This window comes from Leptodactylus fuscus, chromosome 11 (assembly GCF_031893055.1).
Source record: "Leptodactylus fuscus isolate aLepFus1 chromosome 11, aLepFus1.hap2, whole genome shotgun sequence".
Classification (NCBI taxonomy): Eukaryota; Metazoa; Chordata; class Amphibia; order Anura; family Leptodactylidae; genus Leptodactylus; species Leptodactylus fuscus.
Window position 1 is genome coordinate 76,152,322 of NC_134275.1, and position 16,884 is coordinate 76,169,205.

General features: G+C 49.3%; 1 protein-coding gene across 1 annotated transcript in view; it reads right to left on the minus strand.

The window, feature by feature from the left end:
• The window catches only part of LOC142184881 (butyrophilin subfamily 1 member A1-like), a 30,829-nt gene that overhangs the window by 12,141 nt on the left and 1,804 nt on the right, over positions 1–16,884 (minus strand). Inside the window, exon 2 of the mRNA XM_075260007.1 lies at positions 5,385–5,735. Within this exon, the coding sequence (XP_075116108.1) occupies positions 5,385–5,735 (351 nt within the window). The remainder of the gene's footprint in view (positions 1–5,384; positions 5,736–16,884) is intronic.

Below are 16,884 nucleotides of genomic sequence, written 5' to 3' on the forward strand. Positions count from 1 at the left end.
TCTACAAGTCTACACACTGATCCACTACACCCAACTACATCTACCAGTCTATACACTGATCCACTACACCTAGCTACATATACCAGTCTATACACTGATCCACTACACCCAGCTACATCTACATGTCTACACACTGATCCACTACACCCAGCTACATCTACCGGTCTATACACTGATCCACTACACCCAGCTACATCTACCGGTCTATACACTGATCCACTACACCCAGCTACATCTACCAGTCTATACACTGATCCACTACACCCAGCTACATCTACAAGTCTACACACTGATCCACTACACCCAGCTACATCTACCAGTCTATACACTGATCCACTACACCTAGCTACATATACCAGTCTATACACTGATCCACTACACCCAGCTACATCTACCGGTCTATACACTGATCCACTACACCCAGCTACATCTACCAGTCTATACACTGATCCACTACACCTAGCTACATATACCAGTCTATACACTGATCCACTACACCCAGCTACATCTACCGGTCTATACACTGATCCACTACACCCAGCTACATCTACCGGTCTATACACTGATCCACTACACCCAGCTACATCTACCGGTCTATACACTGATCCACTACACCCAGCTACATCTACCGGTCTACACACTGATCCACTACACCCAGCTACATCTACCAGTCTATACACTGATCCACTACACCCAGCTACATCTACCAGTCTATACACTGATCCACTACACACAGCTACATCTACCAGTCTACACACTGATCCACTACACCCAGCTACATCTACCAGTCTATACACTGATCCACTACACCCAGCTATATCTACCAGTCTACACACTGATCCACTACACCCAGCTACATCTACCAGTCTATACACTGATCCACTACACCCAGCTACATCTACCAGTCTATACACTGATCCACTACACCCAGCTACATCTACCAGTCTACACACTGATCCACTACACCCAGCTACATCTACCAGTCTATACACTGATCCACTACACCCAGCTACATCTACCAGTCTATACACTGATCCACTACACCCAGCTACATCTACCAGTCTATACACTGATCCACTACACCCAGCTACATCTACCAGTCTATACACGGATACACTACACCCAGCTACATCTACTAGTCTATACACTGATCCACTACACCCAGCTACATCTACCAGTCTATACACTGATCCACTACACCCAGCTACATCTACCAGTCTACACACTGATCCACTACACCCAGCTGCATCTACCAGTCTATACACTGATCCACTACACCCAGCTACATCTACCAGTCTACACACTGACCCACTACACCCAGCTACATCTAACAGTCTATACACTGATCCACCACACCCAGCTACATCTACCAGTCTACACACTGACCCACTACACCCAGCTACATCTACCAGACTACACACTGACCCACTACACCCAGCTACATCTACCAGCCTACACACTGACCCACTACACCCAGCTACATCTACCAGCCTACACACTGACCCACTACACCCAGCTACATCTACCAGTCTACACACTGACCCACTACACCCAGCTACATCTACCAGTCTATACACTGATCCACTACACACAGCTACATCTACCAGTCTACACACTGATCCACTACACCCAGCTACATCTACCAGTCTATACACTGATCCACTACACCCAGCTATATCTACCAGTCTACACACTGATCCACTACACCCAGCTACATCTACCAGTCTATACACTGATCCACTACACCCAGCTACATCTACCAGTCTATACACTGATCCACTACACCCAGCTACATCTACCAGTCTACACACTGATCCACTACACCCAGCTACATCTACCAGTCTATACACTGATCCACTACACCCAGCTACATCTACCAGTCTATACACTGATCCACTACACCCAGCTACATCTACCAGTCTATACACTGATCCACTACACCCAGCTACATCTACCAGTCTATACACGGATACACTACACCCAGCTACATCTACTAGTCTATACACTGATCCACTACACCCAGCTACATCTACCAGTCTATACACTGATCCACTACACCCAGCTACATCTACCAGTCTACACACTGATCCACTACACCCAGCTGCATCTACCAGTCTATACACTGATCCACTACACCCAGCTACATCTACCAGTCTACACACTGACCCACTACACCCAGCTACATCTAACAGTCTATACACTGATCCACCACACCCAGCTACATCTACCAGTCTACACACTGACCCACTACACCCAGCTACATCTACCAGACTACACACTGACCCACTACACCCAGCTACATCTACCAGCCTACACACTGACCCACTACACCCAGCTACATCTACCAGCCTACACACTGACCCACTACACCCAGCTACATCTACCAGTCTACACACTGACCCACTACACCCAGCTACATCTACCAGTGTATACACTGATCCACTACACCCAGCTACATCTACAAGTCTACACACTGATCCACTACACCCAGCTACATCTACCAGTCTATACACTGATCCACTACACCTAGCTACATCTACCAGTCTATACACTGATCCACTACACCCAGCTACATCTACCGCTCTACACACTGATCCACTACACCTAGCTACATCTACCAGTCTATACACTGATCCACTACACCCAGCTACATCTACCAGTCTATACACTGATCCACTACACCTAGCTACATCTACCAGTCTATACACTGATCCACTACACCCAGCTACATCTACCAGTCTACACACTGACCCACTACACCCAGCTACATCTACCAGTCTATACACTGATCCACCACACCCAGCTACATCTACCAGTCTACACACTGACCCACTACACCCAGCTACATCTACCAGACTACACACTGACCCACTACACCCAGCTACATCTACCAGCCTACACACTGACCCACTACACCCAGCTACATCTACCAGCCTACACACTGACCCACTACACCCAGCTACATCTACCAGTCTACACACTGACCCACTACACCCAGCTACATCTACCAGTGTATACACTGATCCACTACACCCAGCTACATCTACAAGTCTACACACTGATCCACTACACCCAGCTACATCTACCAGTCTATACACTGATCCACTACACCTAGCTACATCTACCAGTCTATACACTGATCCACTACACCCAGCTACATCTACCGCTCTACACACTGATCCACTACACCTAGCTACATCTACCAGTCTATACACTGATCCACTACACCCAGCTACATCTACCAGTCTATACACTGATCCACTACACCTAGCTACATCTACCAGTCTATACACTGATCCACTACACCCAGCTACATCTACCGCTCTACACACTGATCCACTACACCTAGCTACATCTACCAGTCTACACACTGATCCACTACACCCAGCTACATCTACCAGTCTATACACTGATCCACTACACCTGGCTACATCTACCAGTCTACACACTGATCCACTACACCTAGCTACATCTACCAGTCTATACACTGATCCACTACACCTAGCTACATATACCAGTCTATACACTGATCCACTACACCCAGCTACATCTACCGGTCTATACACTGATCCACTACACCCAGCTACATCTACCGGTCTATACACTGATCCACTACACCCAGCTACATCTACCAGTCTACACACTGATCCACTACACCCAGCTACATCTACCAGTCTATACACTGATCCACTACACCCAGCTACATCTACCAGTCTATACACTGATCCACTACACCCAGCTACATCTACCAGTCTATACACTGATCCACTACACCCAGCTACATCTACAAGTCTACACACTGATCCACTACACCCAGCTACATCTACCAGTCTATACACTGATCCACTACACCCAGCTACATCTACAAGTCTACACACTGATCCACTACACCCAGCTACATCTACCAGTCTACACACTGATCCACTACACCCAGCTACATCTACCAGTCTATACACTGATCCACTACACCCAGCTACATCTACAAGTCTACACACTGACCCACTACACCCAGCTACATCTACAAGTCTACACACTGATCCACTACACCCAGCTACATCTACCAGTCTATACACTGATCCACTACACCCAGCTACATCTACAAGTCTACACACTGATCCACTACACCCAGCTACATCTACCAGTCTATACACTGATCCACTACACCCAGCTACATCTACCAGACTACACACTGACCCACTACACCCAGCTACATCTACCAGCCTACACACTGACCCACTACACCCAGCTACATCTACCAGCCTACACACTGACCCACTACACCCAGTTACATCTACCAGCCTACACACTGACCCACTACACCCAGCTACATCTACCAGTGTATACACTGATCCACTACACCCAGCTACATCTACCAGTCTATACACTGATCCACTACACCTAGCTACATCTACCAGTCTATACACTGATCCACTACACCCAGCTACATCTACCGCTCTACACACTGATCCACTACACCTAGCTACATCTACCAGTCTATACACTGATCCACTACACCCAGCTACATCTACCAGTCTACACACTGATCCACTACACCCAGCTACATCTACCAGTCTATACACTGATCCACTACACCTGGCTACATCTACCAGTCTACACACTGATCCACTACACCTAGCTACATCTACCAGTCTATACACTGATCCACTACACCTAGCTACATATACCAGTCTATACACTGATCCACTACACCCAGCTACATCTACCGGTCTATACACTGATCCACTACACCCAGCTACATCTACCAGTCTATACACTGATCCACTACACCCAGCTACATCTACCAGTCTACACACTGATCCACTACACCCAGCTACATCTACCAGTCTATACACTGATCCACTACACCCAGCTACATCTACCAGTCTACACACTGATCTGATACACTTGGCTACAGTCTGCACACTGATCTGATACACCCGGCTACAACTGGTTTCACTTTACTTCCCCGGTTACTTTGCATTTCTGAAGACATTTGCTATTTAGAGGAAACCATCTTATTTGAGCTATAGCCTAACATTGCACAATTCTCATTACACGGTACATCCTCGTGTAAACACTTCTCTCCTCTTATCCCTTATTACATAATACTTTCCTCTTCATTCAGGTGAAGATTTATGAACCTATGTAATGGAAAACCACAGCAACCAATCACAGAGCAGCTTACATTTCAGGTGGCAGTATTGGAAAATGAAAGCTGCGCTGTGATTGGTTGCTGTGGGCAACATAGAGAGTTTATCTTCTACAATTTACTTACATAAATCAAAGCTGTTTCTAGTTAACAGAGAGCAGTGCATTGTGTGCCTTGTATGCCATAAAACGCCCCATTGAACCCAGCTATGGTTGACTTGATGGTAAAGACTAACCCACAACATTGAGCTCTAGGGTATCCTCTTCATAGTCTCCTGCGGTAGAATTTTCAACAAAGCAGTGATATTTCCCAGCATCAGAAAGTCGAACATTGCGCAGAAGAAGAGATAAATTCCCAGAGATGGGCCCCTTCTCCATGAGTACTCTGGCCCGGTAATCTGCGCTCTGCTGCTGCCGACCCTCAATTCCATCTTGAAGCAAGAAGACTACATTGTGAAAGATTTTGTGGAACCAGCGCACTTCCAGTCCTGCCGCAGCCAGCCCTGGGGTCAGGGTGCACGGCAAGAGAATGTCTGATCCCACCTCTGACACCAATTCTGTAACTGGAGTCTGCACCTGAAACCGACCTGTAACAGACAAATTTAGGGTCAGAGTGATAGGAACTGATATAAGTGCAGGATCAGCAGTAACAATGGAGGATTAAGACATTGGAGAGGTGTCGTTACTTCTGGCATCTGGCAGGGAAACTTATCAGAATATAGGTGTGGGCCTAAGTGATCTGCCCAGATACACCACACTGTAGACAGTGACAAGGATTGCATATACAGCTCAGTAGACAGTATCACACATGAAGAAAACCTTAGATACACAGTTAGTTGATATCTCACATTACTGAATGATTTGGCTACCTAATGTACAATGTGCAGGTGTAGAGAGCAATGTAAAGAACGCCCATCTGACCACCGTGACCCCTTAGCCGCTGATTGTCAGCACAGCAGGTGTTGAGATTTACAGAAATTAGAAGAACACTGGACTCCTGGGCATGGAAGAGTTAAGAAGTGTATGGAATTGTTTAGTTTACTAAAGCCCTAGCCAACCCTACGTGACCCATGAGCAGGGCAGAGACTGGTACTTTCTGGTACTTTCAGGACATTCGACGCCCATAACTTGTATTGTATTTGAGTTGTATTCTTCTTGGCACTATCTTGGGATATATCTAATGTGTTGCAGAACTTGTATTCATTATTTTATGGACAAGGGGGACAGAATGGTAACCCCACATCAGTGTTGCAGTATGACGGCTTGGTTTTAGTGGAATGACTAGTTTTCTTTACTAACATGACTGTGGCATGGCCTATGTGGAGTGGCTTATGTACATGGTAGAACTGGAGGACATTGTGAGGCTCTGGCTACCATCGGAACTGGCAACCCATTGACTCCCCACAGTAGCATCATGGGTGCACCCTGTGGGCTAATAAAAGGGACCTTCTCCCTCTACTCAAACAGATGTTGCGACCAATATAGACTGTGCTATCTGAGGTGTGAAATGGGAGTTACAGTAGACGCCCTCTACAGATGGCTGGGGATGTTACTATGGGGACAACTAGGGAGGACATTATACCATGGGGGAAACTGGAAGGGAGCATTATACTATGGGGGAAACTGGAAGGGAGCATTATACTATGGGGGAAACTGGAAGGGAGCATTATACTATGAGGGAAACTGGAAGGGAGCATTATACTATGGGGGAAACTGGAAGGGAGCATTATACTATGGGGGAAACTGGAAGGGAGTAGAGATGAGCGAACACTAAAATGTTCGAGGTTCGAAATTCGATTCGAACAGCCGCTCAATGTTCGTGTGTTCGAATGGGTTTCGAACCCCATTATAGTCTATGGGGAACAGATACTCGTTAAGGGGGAAACCCAAATCCGTGTCTGGAGGGTCACCAAGTCCACTATGACAACCCAGGAAATGATGCCAACACCTCTGGAATGACACTGGGACAGCAGGGGAAGCATGTCTGGGGGCATCTAACACACCAAAGACCCTCTATTACCCCAACATCACAGCCTAACAACTACACACTTTACACACTCAATACCACCTCTCTGACAGTAGGAAAACACCTTGAAACATGTGTATTTGGCACTTGCAGTGAGGAGAGCTTGTCACCAGCAGTGAATTTGGCCCTTGTAGTAAGTTGAGGTTGGCACCAACATTTGTTTTGAAAATCAGGGTGGATTGAGCCTCTAACCAGCAGAGTTTGGGCAAATTCATGGTGGAGGGAGCCTCTAAAAACCCCAGTTTGGACCAATTCATGGTGGAGGGAGCCTCTAACCAGCCCAGTTTGGGCAAATTCATGGTGGAGGGAGCCTCTAAAAAACCCAGTTTGGACCAATTCATGGTGGAGGGAGCCTCTAACCAGCCCAGTTTGGGCAAATTCATGGTGGAGGGAGCCTCTAACCAGCCCAGTTTGGGCAAATTCATGGTGGAGGGAGCCTCTAAAAAACCCAGTTTGGACCAATTCATGGTGGAGGGAGCCTCTAACCAGCCCAGTTTGGGCAAATTCATGGTGGAGGGAGCCTCTAACCAGCCCAGTTTGGACCAATTAATGGTGGAGGGAGCCTCTAACCAGCCCAGTTTGGACCAATTAATGGTGGAGGGAGCCTCTAACCAGCTCAGTTTGGACCCATTAATGGTGGAGGGAGCCTCTAACCAGCCCAGTTTGGACCAATTAATGGTGGAGGGAGCCTCTAACCACCCCAGTTTGGACCAATTCATGGTGGAGGGAGCCTCTAAACAGCCAAGTTTGGACCAATTCATGGTGGAGGGAGCCTCTAAAAACCCCAGTTTGGACCAATTCATGGTGGAGGGAGCCTCTAACCAGCCCAGTTTGGGCAAATTCATGGTGGAGGGAGCCTCTAAACAGCCCAGTTTGGGCAAATTCATGGTGGAGGGAGCCTCTAACCAGCCCAGTTTGGACCAATTAATGGTGGAGGGAGCCGCTAAACAGCCCAGTTTGGGCAAATTCATGGTGGAGGGAGCCTCTAAACAGCCCAGTTTGGACCAATTCATGGTGGAGGGAGCCTCTAAAAAACCCAGTTTGGACCAATTCATGGTGGAGGGAGCCTCTAAACAGCCCAGTTTGGGCAAATTCATGGTGGAGGGAGCCTCTAAACAGCCCAGTTTGGGCAAATTCATGGTGGAGGGAGCCTCTAACCAGCCCAGTTTGGACCAATTAATGGTGGAGGGAGCCTCTAAACAGCCAAGTTTTGGGAAATTCATGGTGGAGGGAGCCTCTAACCAGCCCAGTTTGGACCAATTCATGGTGGAGGGAGCCTCTAAACAGCCCAGTTTGGGCAAATTCATGGTGGAGGGAGCCTCTAAAAAACCCAGTTTGGACCAATTCATGGTGGAGGGAGCCTCTAACCAGCCCAGTTTGGACCAATTAATGGTGGAGGGAGCCTCTAAACAGCCAAGTTTGGACCAATTCATGGTGGAGGGAGCCTCTAAAACCCCCAGATTGGACCAATTCATGGTGGAGGGAGCCTCTAACCAGCCCAGTTTGGGCAAATTCATGGTGGAGGGAGCCTCTAAACAGCCCAGTTTGGGCAAATTCATGGTGGAGGGAGCCTCTAACCAGCCCAGTTTGGACCAATTAATGGTGGAGGGAGCCGCTAAACAGCCCAGTTTGGACCAATTCATGGTGGAGGGAGCCTCTAAAAACCCCAGTTTGGACCAATTCATGGTGGAGGGAGCCTCTAAAAAACCCAGTTTGGACCAATTCATGGTGGAGGGAGCCTCTAACCAGCCCAGTTTGGACCAATTAATGGTGGAGGGAGCCTCTAAACAGCTAAGTTTGGACCAATTCATGGTGGAGGGAGCCTCTAAAACCCCCAGTTTGGACCAATTCATGGTGGAGGGAGCCTCTAACCAGCCCAGTTTGGACCAATTAATGGTGGAGGGAGCCTCTAACCAGCCCAGTTTGGACCAATTAATGGTGGAGGGAGCCTCTAACCACCCCAGTTTGGACCAATTCATGGTGGAGGGAGCCTCTAAACAGCCAAGTTTGGACCAATTCATGGTGGAGGGAGCCTCTAAAAACCCCAGTTTGGACCAATTCATGGTGGAGGGAGCCTCTAACCAGCCCAGTTTGGGCAAATTCATGGTGGAGGGAGCCTCTAAACAGCCCAGTTTGGGCAAATTCATGGTGGAGGGAGCCTCTAAAAAACCCAGTTTGGACCAATTAATGGTGGAGGGAGCCGCTAAACAGCCCAGTTTGGGCAAATTCATGGTGGAGGGAGCCTCTAAACAGCCCAGTTTGGACCAATTCATGGTGGAGGGAGCCTCTAAAAAACCCAGTTTGGACCAATTCATGGTGGAGGGAGCCTCTAAACAGCCCAGTTTGGGCAAATTCATGGTGGAGGGAGCCTCTAACCAGCCCAGTTTGGACCAATTAATGGTGGAGGGAGCCTCTAAACAGCCAAGTTTTGGGAAATTCATGGTGGAGGGAGCCTCTAACCAGCCCAGTTTGGACCAATTCATGGTGGAGGGAGCCTCTAAACAGCCCAGTTTGGGCAAATTCATGGTGGAGGGAGCCTCTAAAAAACCCAGTTTGGACCAATTCATGGTGGAGGGAGCCTCTAACCAGCCCAGTTTGGACCAATTAATGGTGGAGGGAGCCTCTAAACAGCCAAGTTTGGACCAATTCATGGTGGAGGGAGCCTCTAAAAACCCCAGTTTGGACCAATTCATGGTGGAGGGAGCCTCTAACCAGCCCAGTTTGGGCAAATTCATGGTGGAGGGAGCCTCTAAACAGCCCAGTTTGGGCAAATTCATGGTGGAGGGAGCCTCTAACCAGCCCAGTTTGGACCAATTAATGGTGGAGGGAGCCGCTAAACAGCCCAGTTTGGACCAATTCATGGTGGAGGGAGCCTCTAAAAACCCCAGTTTGGACCAATTCATGGTGGAGGGAGCCTCTAAAAAACCCAGTTTGGACCAATTCATGGTGGAGGGAGCCTCTAACCAGCCCAGTTTGGACCAATTAATGGTGGAGGGAGCCTCTAAACAGCCAAGTTTGGACCAATTCATGGTGGAGGGAGCCTTTAAAAACCCCAGTTTGGACCAATTCATGGTGGAGGGAGCCTCTAACCAGCCCAGTTTGGACCAATTAATGGTGGAGGGAGCCTCTAACCAGCCCAGTTTGGACCAATTAATGGTGGAGGGAGCCTCTAACCACCCCAGTTTGGACCAATTCATGGTAGAGGGAGCCTCTAAACAGCCAAGTTTGGACCAATTCATGGTGGAGGGAGCCTCTAAAAACCCCAGTTTGGACCAATTCATGGTGGAGGGAGCCTCTAACCAGCCCAGTTTGGGCAAATTCATGGTGGAGGGAGCCTCTAAACAGCCCAGTTTGGGCAAATTCATGGTGGAGGGAGCCTCTAACCAGCCCAGTTTGGACCAATTAATGGTGGAGGGAGCCGCTAAACAGCCCAGTTTGGGCAAATTCATGGTGGAGGGAGCCTCTAAACAGCCCAGTTTGGACCAATTCATGGTGGAGGGAGCCTCTAAAAAACCCAGTTTGGACCAATTCATGGTGGAGGGAGCCTCTAAACAGCCCAGTTTGAGCAAATTCATGGTGGAGGGAGCCTCTAACCAGCCCAGTTTGGACCAATTAATGGTGGAGGGAGCCTCTAAACAGCCAAGTTTTGGGAAATTCATGGTGGAGGGAGCCTCTAACCAGCCCAGTTTGGACCAATTCATGGTGGAGGGAGCCTCTAAACAGCCCAGTTTGGACCAATTCATGGTGGAGGGAGCCTCTAAACAGCCCAGTTTGGGCAAATTCATGGTGGAGGGAGCCTCTAAAAAACCCAGTTTGGACCAATTCATGGTGGAGGGAGCCTCTAACCAGCCCAGTTTGGGCAAATTCATGGTGGAGGGAGCCTCTAACCAGCCCAGTTTGGGCAAATTCATGGTGGAGGGAGCCTCTAACCAGCCCAGTTTGGACCAATTAATGGTGGAGGGAGCCGCTAAACAGCCCAGTTTGGACCAATTCATGGTGGAGGGAGCCTCTAAAAACCCCAGTTTGGACCAATTCATGGTGGAGGGAGCCTCTAAAAAACCCAGTTTGGACCAATTCATGGTGGAGGGAGCCTCTAACCAGCCCAGTTTGGGCAAATTCATGGTGGAGGGAGCCTCTAACCAGCAGAGTTGTGGGAAAGCAGGGTGGAGGGAGCCTCTAACCAGCAGAGTTGGTGGAAATCAGGGTGGAGGGAGCCTCTAACCAGCAGAGTTGGGGGAAATCATGTTGGAGGGAGCCTAGTATTAGCAGAATTGTGCAACGCTTATGGTGGATGAGTATGAGGATGCGGAGGAATTGGAGAGGTTGAGTACAGACATGGAGTTTCATGTTGGGGTGCTTTACACAGGTGGGCACAAAAATGAAGGCTCTATCCAGTGGTGGTTCATTTTTATCAAAGTGAGCCGGTCGGCACTCTCAGCTGACAGACGGGTGCGCTTGTCAGTGATGATGCCACCGGCTGCACTGAACACCCTCTCAGATAGGACGCTGGCGGCAGGACAGGACAGCACCTCCAAGGCATATAGGGCAAGTTCAAGCCACAGGTCCAACTTCGACACCCAATACGTGTAGGGCGCAGAGGGGTCGGAGAGGACAGGGCTGTGGTCGGAAAGGTATTCCCGCAACATGCGCCTATACTTCTCACGCCTGGTGACACTAGGACCCTCCGTGGCGGCACTTTGGTGAGGGGGTGCCATCAAGGTGTCCCAGACCTTAGACAGTGTGCCCCTCGTTTGTGTGGACCGGTGAGAACTTGGTTGCCTACTGGAGGAACTGCCCTCCCTGCCGCCAACGTCACATGCTGGAAACATCTCCATCATATTCTGCACCAATTGCCTGTGGCAAGCATTGATGCGATTGGCCCTCCCCTCTACCGGAATAAAAGACAAGATGTTGTTTTTATACCGGGGGTCAAGGATAGCAAAGATCCAGTACTGGTTGTCCTCCATGATTTTGACAATACGCTTGTCGGTTGTAAAGCACCCCAACATGAACTCAGCCATGTCTGCCACAGTGTTAGTTGGCATGACTCCTCTGGCCCCACCGGAAAGTTCAATCTCCATTTCCTCCTCATCCTCCATGTCTACCCATCCGCGCTGCAACAATGGGACGATTCGAAGTTGCCCGGAAGCCTCCTGTATCACCATCACATCATCGGACAACTCTTCTTCCTCCTCCTCCTCCTCCTCCTCCTCCATTAAACGCAGTGAAGCGGACAGATGTGTGGACCTACTCTCCAGCTGTGACGGATCGGATGCTATCCCTAACTCCTCTGTGTGATCTGAGTTATCCCTGATGTCAATCAGGGATTCTCTCAGAACACACAAGAGCGGGATTGTAAGGCTCACCATCGCATCCTCAGAGCTCACCCTCCTTGTGGACTCCTCAAAGACCCGTAGGATGTCACAAAGGTCTCTCATCCATGGCCACTCATGGATGTGAAACTGAGGCAGCTGACTTTGTGGCACCCTAGGGTTTTGTAGCTGGTATTCCATCAAAGGTCTCTGCTGCTCAACCACTGTATTCAACATCTGAAACGTTGAGTTCCAGCGTGTGGGGACGTCGCACAAAAGCCGGTGTTGTGGCACATGCAGGCGTTGCTGGAGAGATTTTAAGCTAGCAGCGGCTACTGTCGACTTGCGAAAGTGGGCGCACATGCGCCGCACTTTCACCAGTAGCTCTGGAACATTGGGGTAGCTCTTTAGGAAACGTTGCACCACTAGGTTGAAGACGTGGGCCAGGCATGGAACATGTTGGAGTCCGGCAAGCTCCAGAGCTGCTACCAGGTTCCGGCCGTTATCACAAACGACCATGCCTGGGCCCAGGTGCAGCGGCTCAAACCATATTGCCGTCTCATCGAGGAGGGCATCCCTCACCTCGGAGGCAGTGTGCTGTCTGTCCCCCAAGCTGATCAGCTTCAGCACAGCCTGCTGACGTCTACCAACGCCAGTGCTGCAACGTTTCCAACTCGTAGCTGGGGTCAATCTAACAGCGGAGGAGGAGGCGGTGGCGGAGGAGGAGGCGGTGGCGGAGGAGGAGGCGGTAGAGGAGGAGGAGGAGGGGGGTGTTCTTCTCGTGTCCCTGCCAGGAATGTTAGGCGGGGAGACGAGGTACACCGGGCCAGTTTGGGAAGCAGTCCCAGCCTCAACTACATTCACCCAGTGTGCCGTCAGTGAAATGTAGCGTCCCTGTCCGCATGCACTTGTCCACACGTCGGTGGTCAAGTGGACCTTTGTGCAAAGCGCGGAACTAAGGGCCCGCCTGATGTTGAGTGACACGTGCTGGTGCAAGGCGGGGACGGCACACCGGGAGAAGTAGTGACGGCTAGGGACGGCATAGCGAGGTGCCGCAGTTGCCATCAGGTCCAGGAAGGCGGGAGTTTCAACAAGCCGGAACGCCAACATCTCCTGGGCCAGCAGTTTAGCGATGTTGGCGTTCAAGGCTTGCGCGTGTGGGTGGTTAGCAGTGTATTTCTGCCGCCGCTCCAATGTCTGAGAGATGGTGGGTTGTTGTAAAGAAACGCCTGATGGTGCCTTTGATGGTGCAGGAGAAGGAGATAAGACAGGACCAGGGGAGGATGAGGTAGAAGTCAACAAAGTGGCGGAGGCAGATGAAGTGGTGTCCTGGCTCGTCCTCTGGAGTGCATCGCCAGCACAGTCAGCAGTGGCAGTGGCAGAGGCAGAGGCAGTGGCAGAGGCAGTGGCAGTGGCGTGAACGGCAGGCGGCCTTTGTCCTGCCGTTGCTGCCTGCCACTGATTCCAGTGCTTGGATTCCAAATGACGGCGCATTGAAGTGGTGGACAGGTTGCTCTTCTCAGAGCCCCTAATCAATTTCGAGAGGCAAATTGTGCAGACAACACTATATCTGTCCTCGGCGCATTCCTTGAAAAAACTCCACACCTTCGAGAAACGTGCCCTCGAGGTGGGAGTTTTTCGGGGCTGGGTACGAACTGGAACATCTTGGGAGATTCCGGGTGTGGCCTGGCTTCGCCTAAGCTGCTGACCTCTGCCTCTGCCTCTAGCTACCCTTTTTGGTGCTGCACCTGCCTCAACATCCACACTACTTTCCCCGCTTGACATCCCCCCTGTCCAGGTCGGGTCAGTGTCCTCATCATCCACCACTTCCTCTTCCAACTCCTGTCTCATCTCCTCCTCCCGCACAATGCGCCGGTCAACTGGATGCCCTGACGGCAACTGCGTCACATCATCGTCGATGAGGGTGGGTTGCTGGTCATCCACCACCAAATCGAACGGAGATGGAGGAGACTCTAGTGTTTGAGCATCTGGACACAGATGCTCCTCTGTTAGGTTCGTGGAATCGTGACGTGGAGAGGCAGGTTGAGGGACAATGAAAGGAGCGGAGAACAGCTCTGGGGAGCAGGGACAGTTTGGGTTATTGTTCTGTAAAGCTTCGGAATTTTGGGAGGAAGGAAGACAAGACTGTTGGGTAATAGGAGGAGAGGAGGCAGAGTCTGACTGGCTGCTGGACAATGTGCTGTAAGCGTTCTCTGACAGCCATTGCAAGACCTGTTCCTGGTTCTCGGGCCTACTAAGGTTTGTACCCTGCAGTTTAGTTAATGTGGCAAGCAACCCTGGCACTGTGGAGTGGCGCAATGCTTGCTGCCCCACAGGAGTAGGCACGGGACGCCCTGTGGCTTCACTGCTACCTTGCTCCCCAGAACCATTCCCCCGACCTCGCCCACGGCCTCGTCCACGTCCCTTTCCGGGAGCCTTGCGCATTTTGAATTCCTAGTTAGAAATTGGCACTGTATACCAGTAGTAAAAATTGTGGGTGCACGTAACCCCAATATATTCTTTGAATTACCAGTCAGAAACTGGCACTATATGGCAGTAGCAAGAAATGAGGGTATTTATAACCCCAATATATTCTTTGAATTCCCAGTCAGACAATGGCACTGTATACCAGTAGTAAAAATTGTGGGTGCACGTAACCCCAATATATTCTTTGAATTACCAGTCAGAAACTGGCACTATATGGCAGTAGCAAGAAATGAGGGTATTTGTATTCCCAATATATTCTTTGAATTCCCAGTCAGACAATGGCACTGTATACCAGTAGTAAAAATTGTGGGTGCACGTAACCCCAATATATTCTTTGAATTCCCAGTCAGACACTGGCACTATATGGCAGTAGCAAGAAATGAGGGTATTTGTATTCCCAATATATTCTTTGAATTCCCAGTCAGACAATGGCACTGTATACCAGTAGTAAAAATTGTGGGTGCACGTAACCCCAATATATTCTTTGAATTCCCAGTCAGACACTGGCACTATATGGCAGTAGCAAGAAATGAGGGTATTTGTATTCCCAATATATTCTTTGAATTCCCAGTCAGACAATGGCACTGTATACCAGTAGTAAAAATTGTGGGTGCACGTAACCCCAATATATTCTTTGAATTACCAGTCAGAAACTGGCACTATATGGCAGTAGCAAGAAATGAGGGTATTTATAACCCCAATATATTCTTTGAATTCCCAGTCAGACAATGGCACTGTATACCAGTAGTAAAAATTGTGGGTGCACGTAACCCCAATATATTCTTTGAATTACCAGTCAGAAACTGGCACTATATGGCAGTAGCAAGAAATGAGGGTATTTGTATTCCCAATATATTCTTTGAATTCCCAGTCAGACAATGGCACTGTATACCAGTAGTAAAAATTGTGGGTGCACGTAACCCCAATATATTCTTTGAATTCCCAGTCAGACACTGGCACTATATGGCAGTAGCAAGAAATGAGGGTATTTGTATTCCCAATATATTCTTTGAATTCCCAGTCAGACAATGGCACTGTATACCAGTAGTAAAAATTGTGGGTGCACGTAACCCCAATATATTCTTTGAATTACCAGTCAGACAATGGCACTGTATACCAGTAGTAAAAATTGTGGGTGTATATAGCCCCAATTCTATTGCTAGGGGACTTGCAGGGTATTTCTGGGGTGAAGGTGGGGGGGCACACCGTTGGAACGGGTATCGGGGGTATATATCGGGTATACGGGAATACACTGACAGTGTATTCCATTCAGGATCCTGGGAAAGCTGGGTTGCGGCGATTGAGCCCGTCAGTGCCACGTTACACTGACAAGCTTCTCCCTGGAATTTAGCTCTTATAAGAGCTGTTGGTTGTCTTCTCCTTCCTATCCTAGCCTGTCCCTGCCTACCCAGAATCTAAGCCCTAGCTAGCTGGACGGAAACCTCCGTCCTCGGTGAATTGCAAGCTCAGAATGACGCGAACCTGGGCAGCGCTGTTCTTTTAAATTAGAGGTCACATGTTTTCGGCAGCCAATGGGTTTTGCCTACTTTTCTCAACGTCACCGGTGTCGTAGTTCCTGTCCCACCTACCCTGCGCTGTTATTGGAGCAAAAAAGGCGCCAGGGAAGGTGGGAGGGGAATCGAGTAATGGCGCACTTTACCACGCGGTGTTCGATTCGATTCGAACATGCCGAACAGCCTAATATCCGATCGAACATGAGTTCGATAGAACACTGTTCGCTCATCTCTAGAAGGGAGCATTATACTGTGGGGGAAACTGGAAGGGAGCATTATACTATGGGGGAAACTGGAAGGGAGCATTATACTATGGGGGAAACTGGAAGGGAGCATTATACTGTGGGGAAAGCTGAAGGGGGACATTATACTATGGGACAACTGGAGGGGGACATTA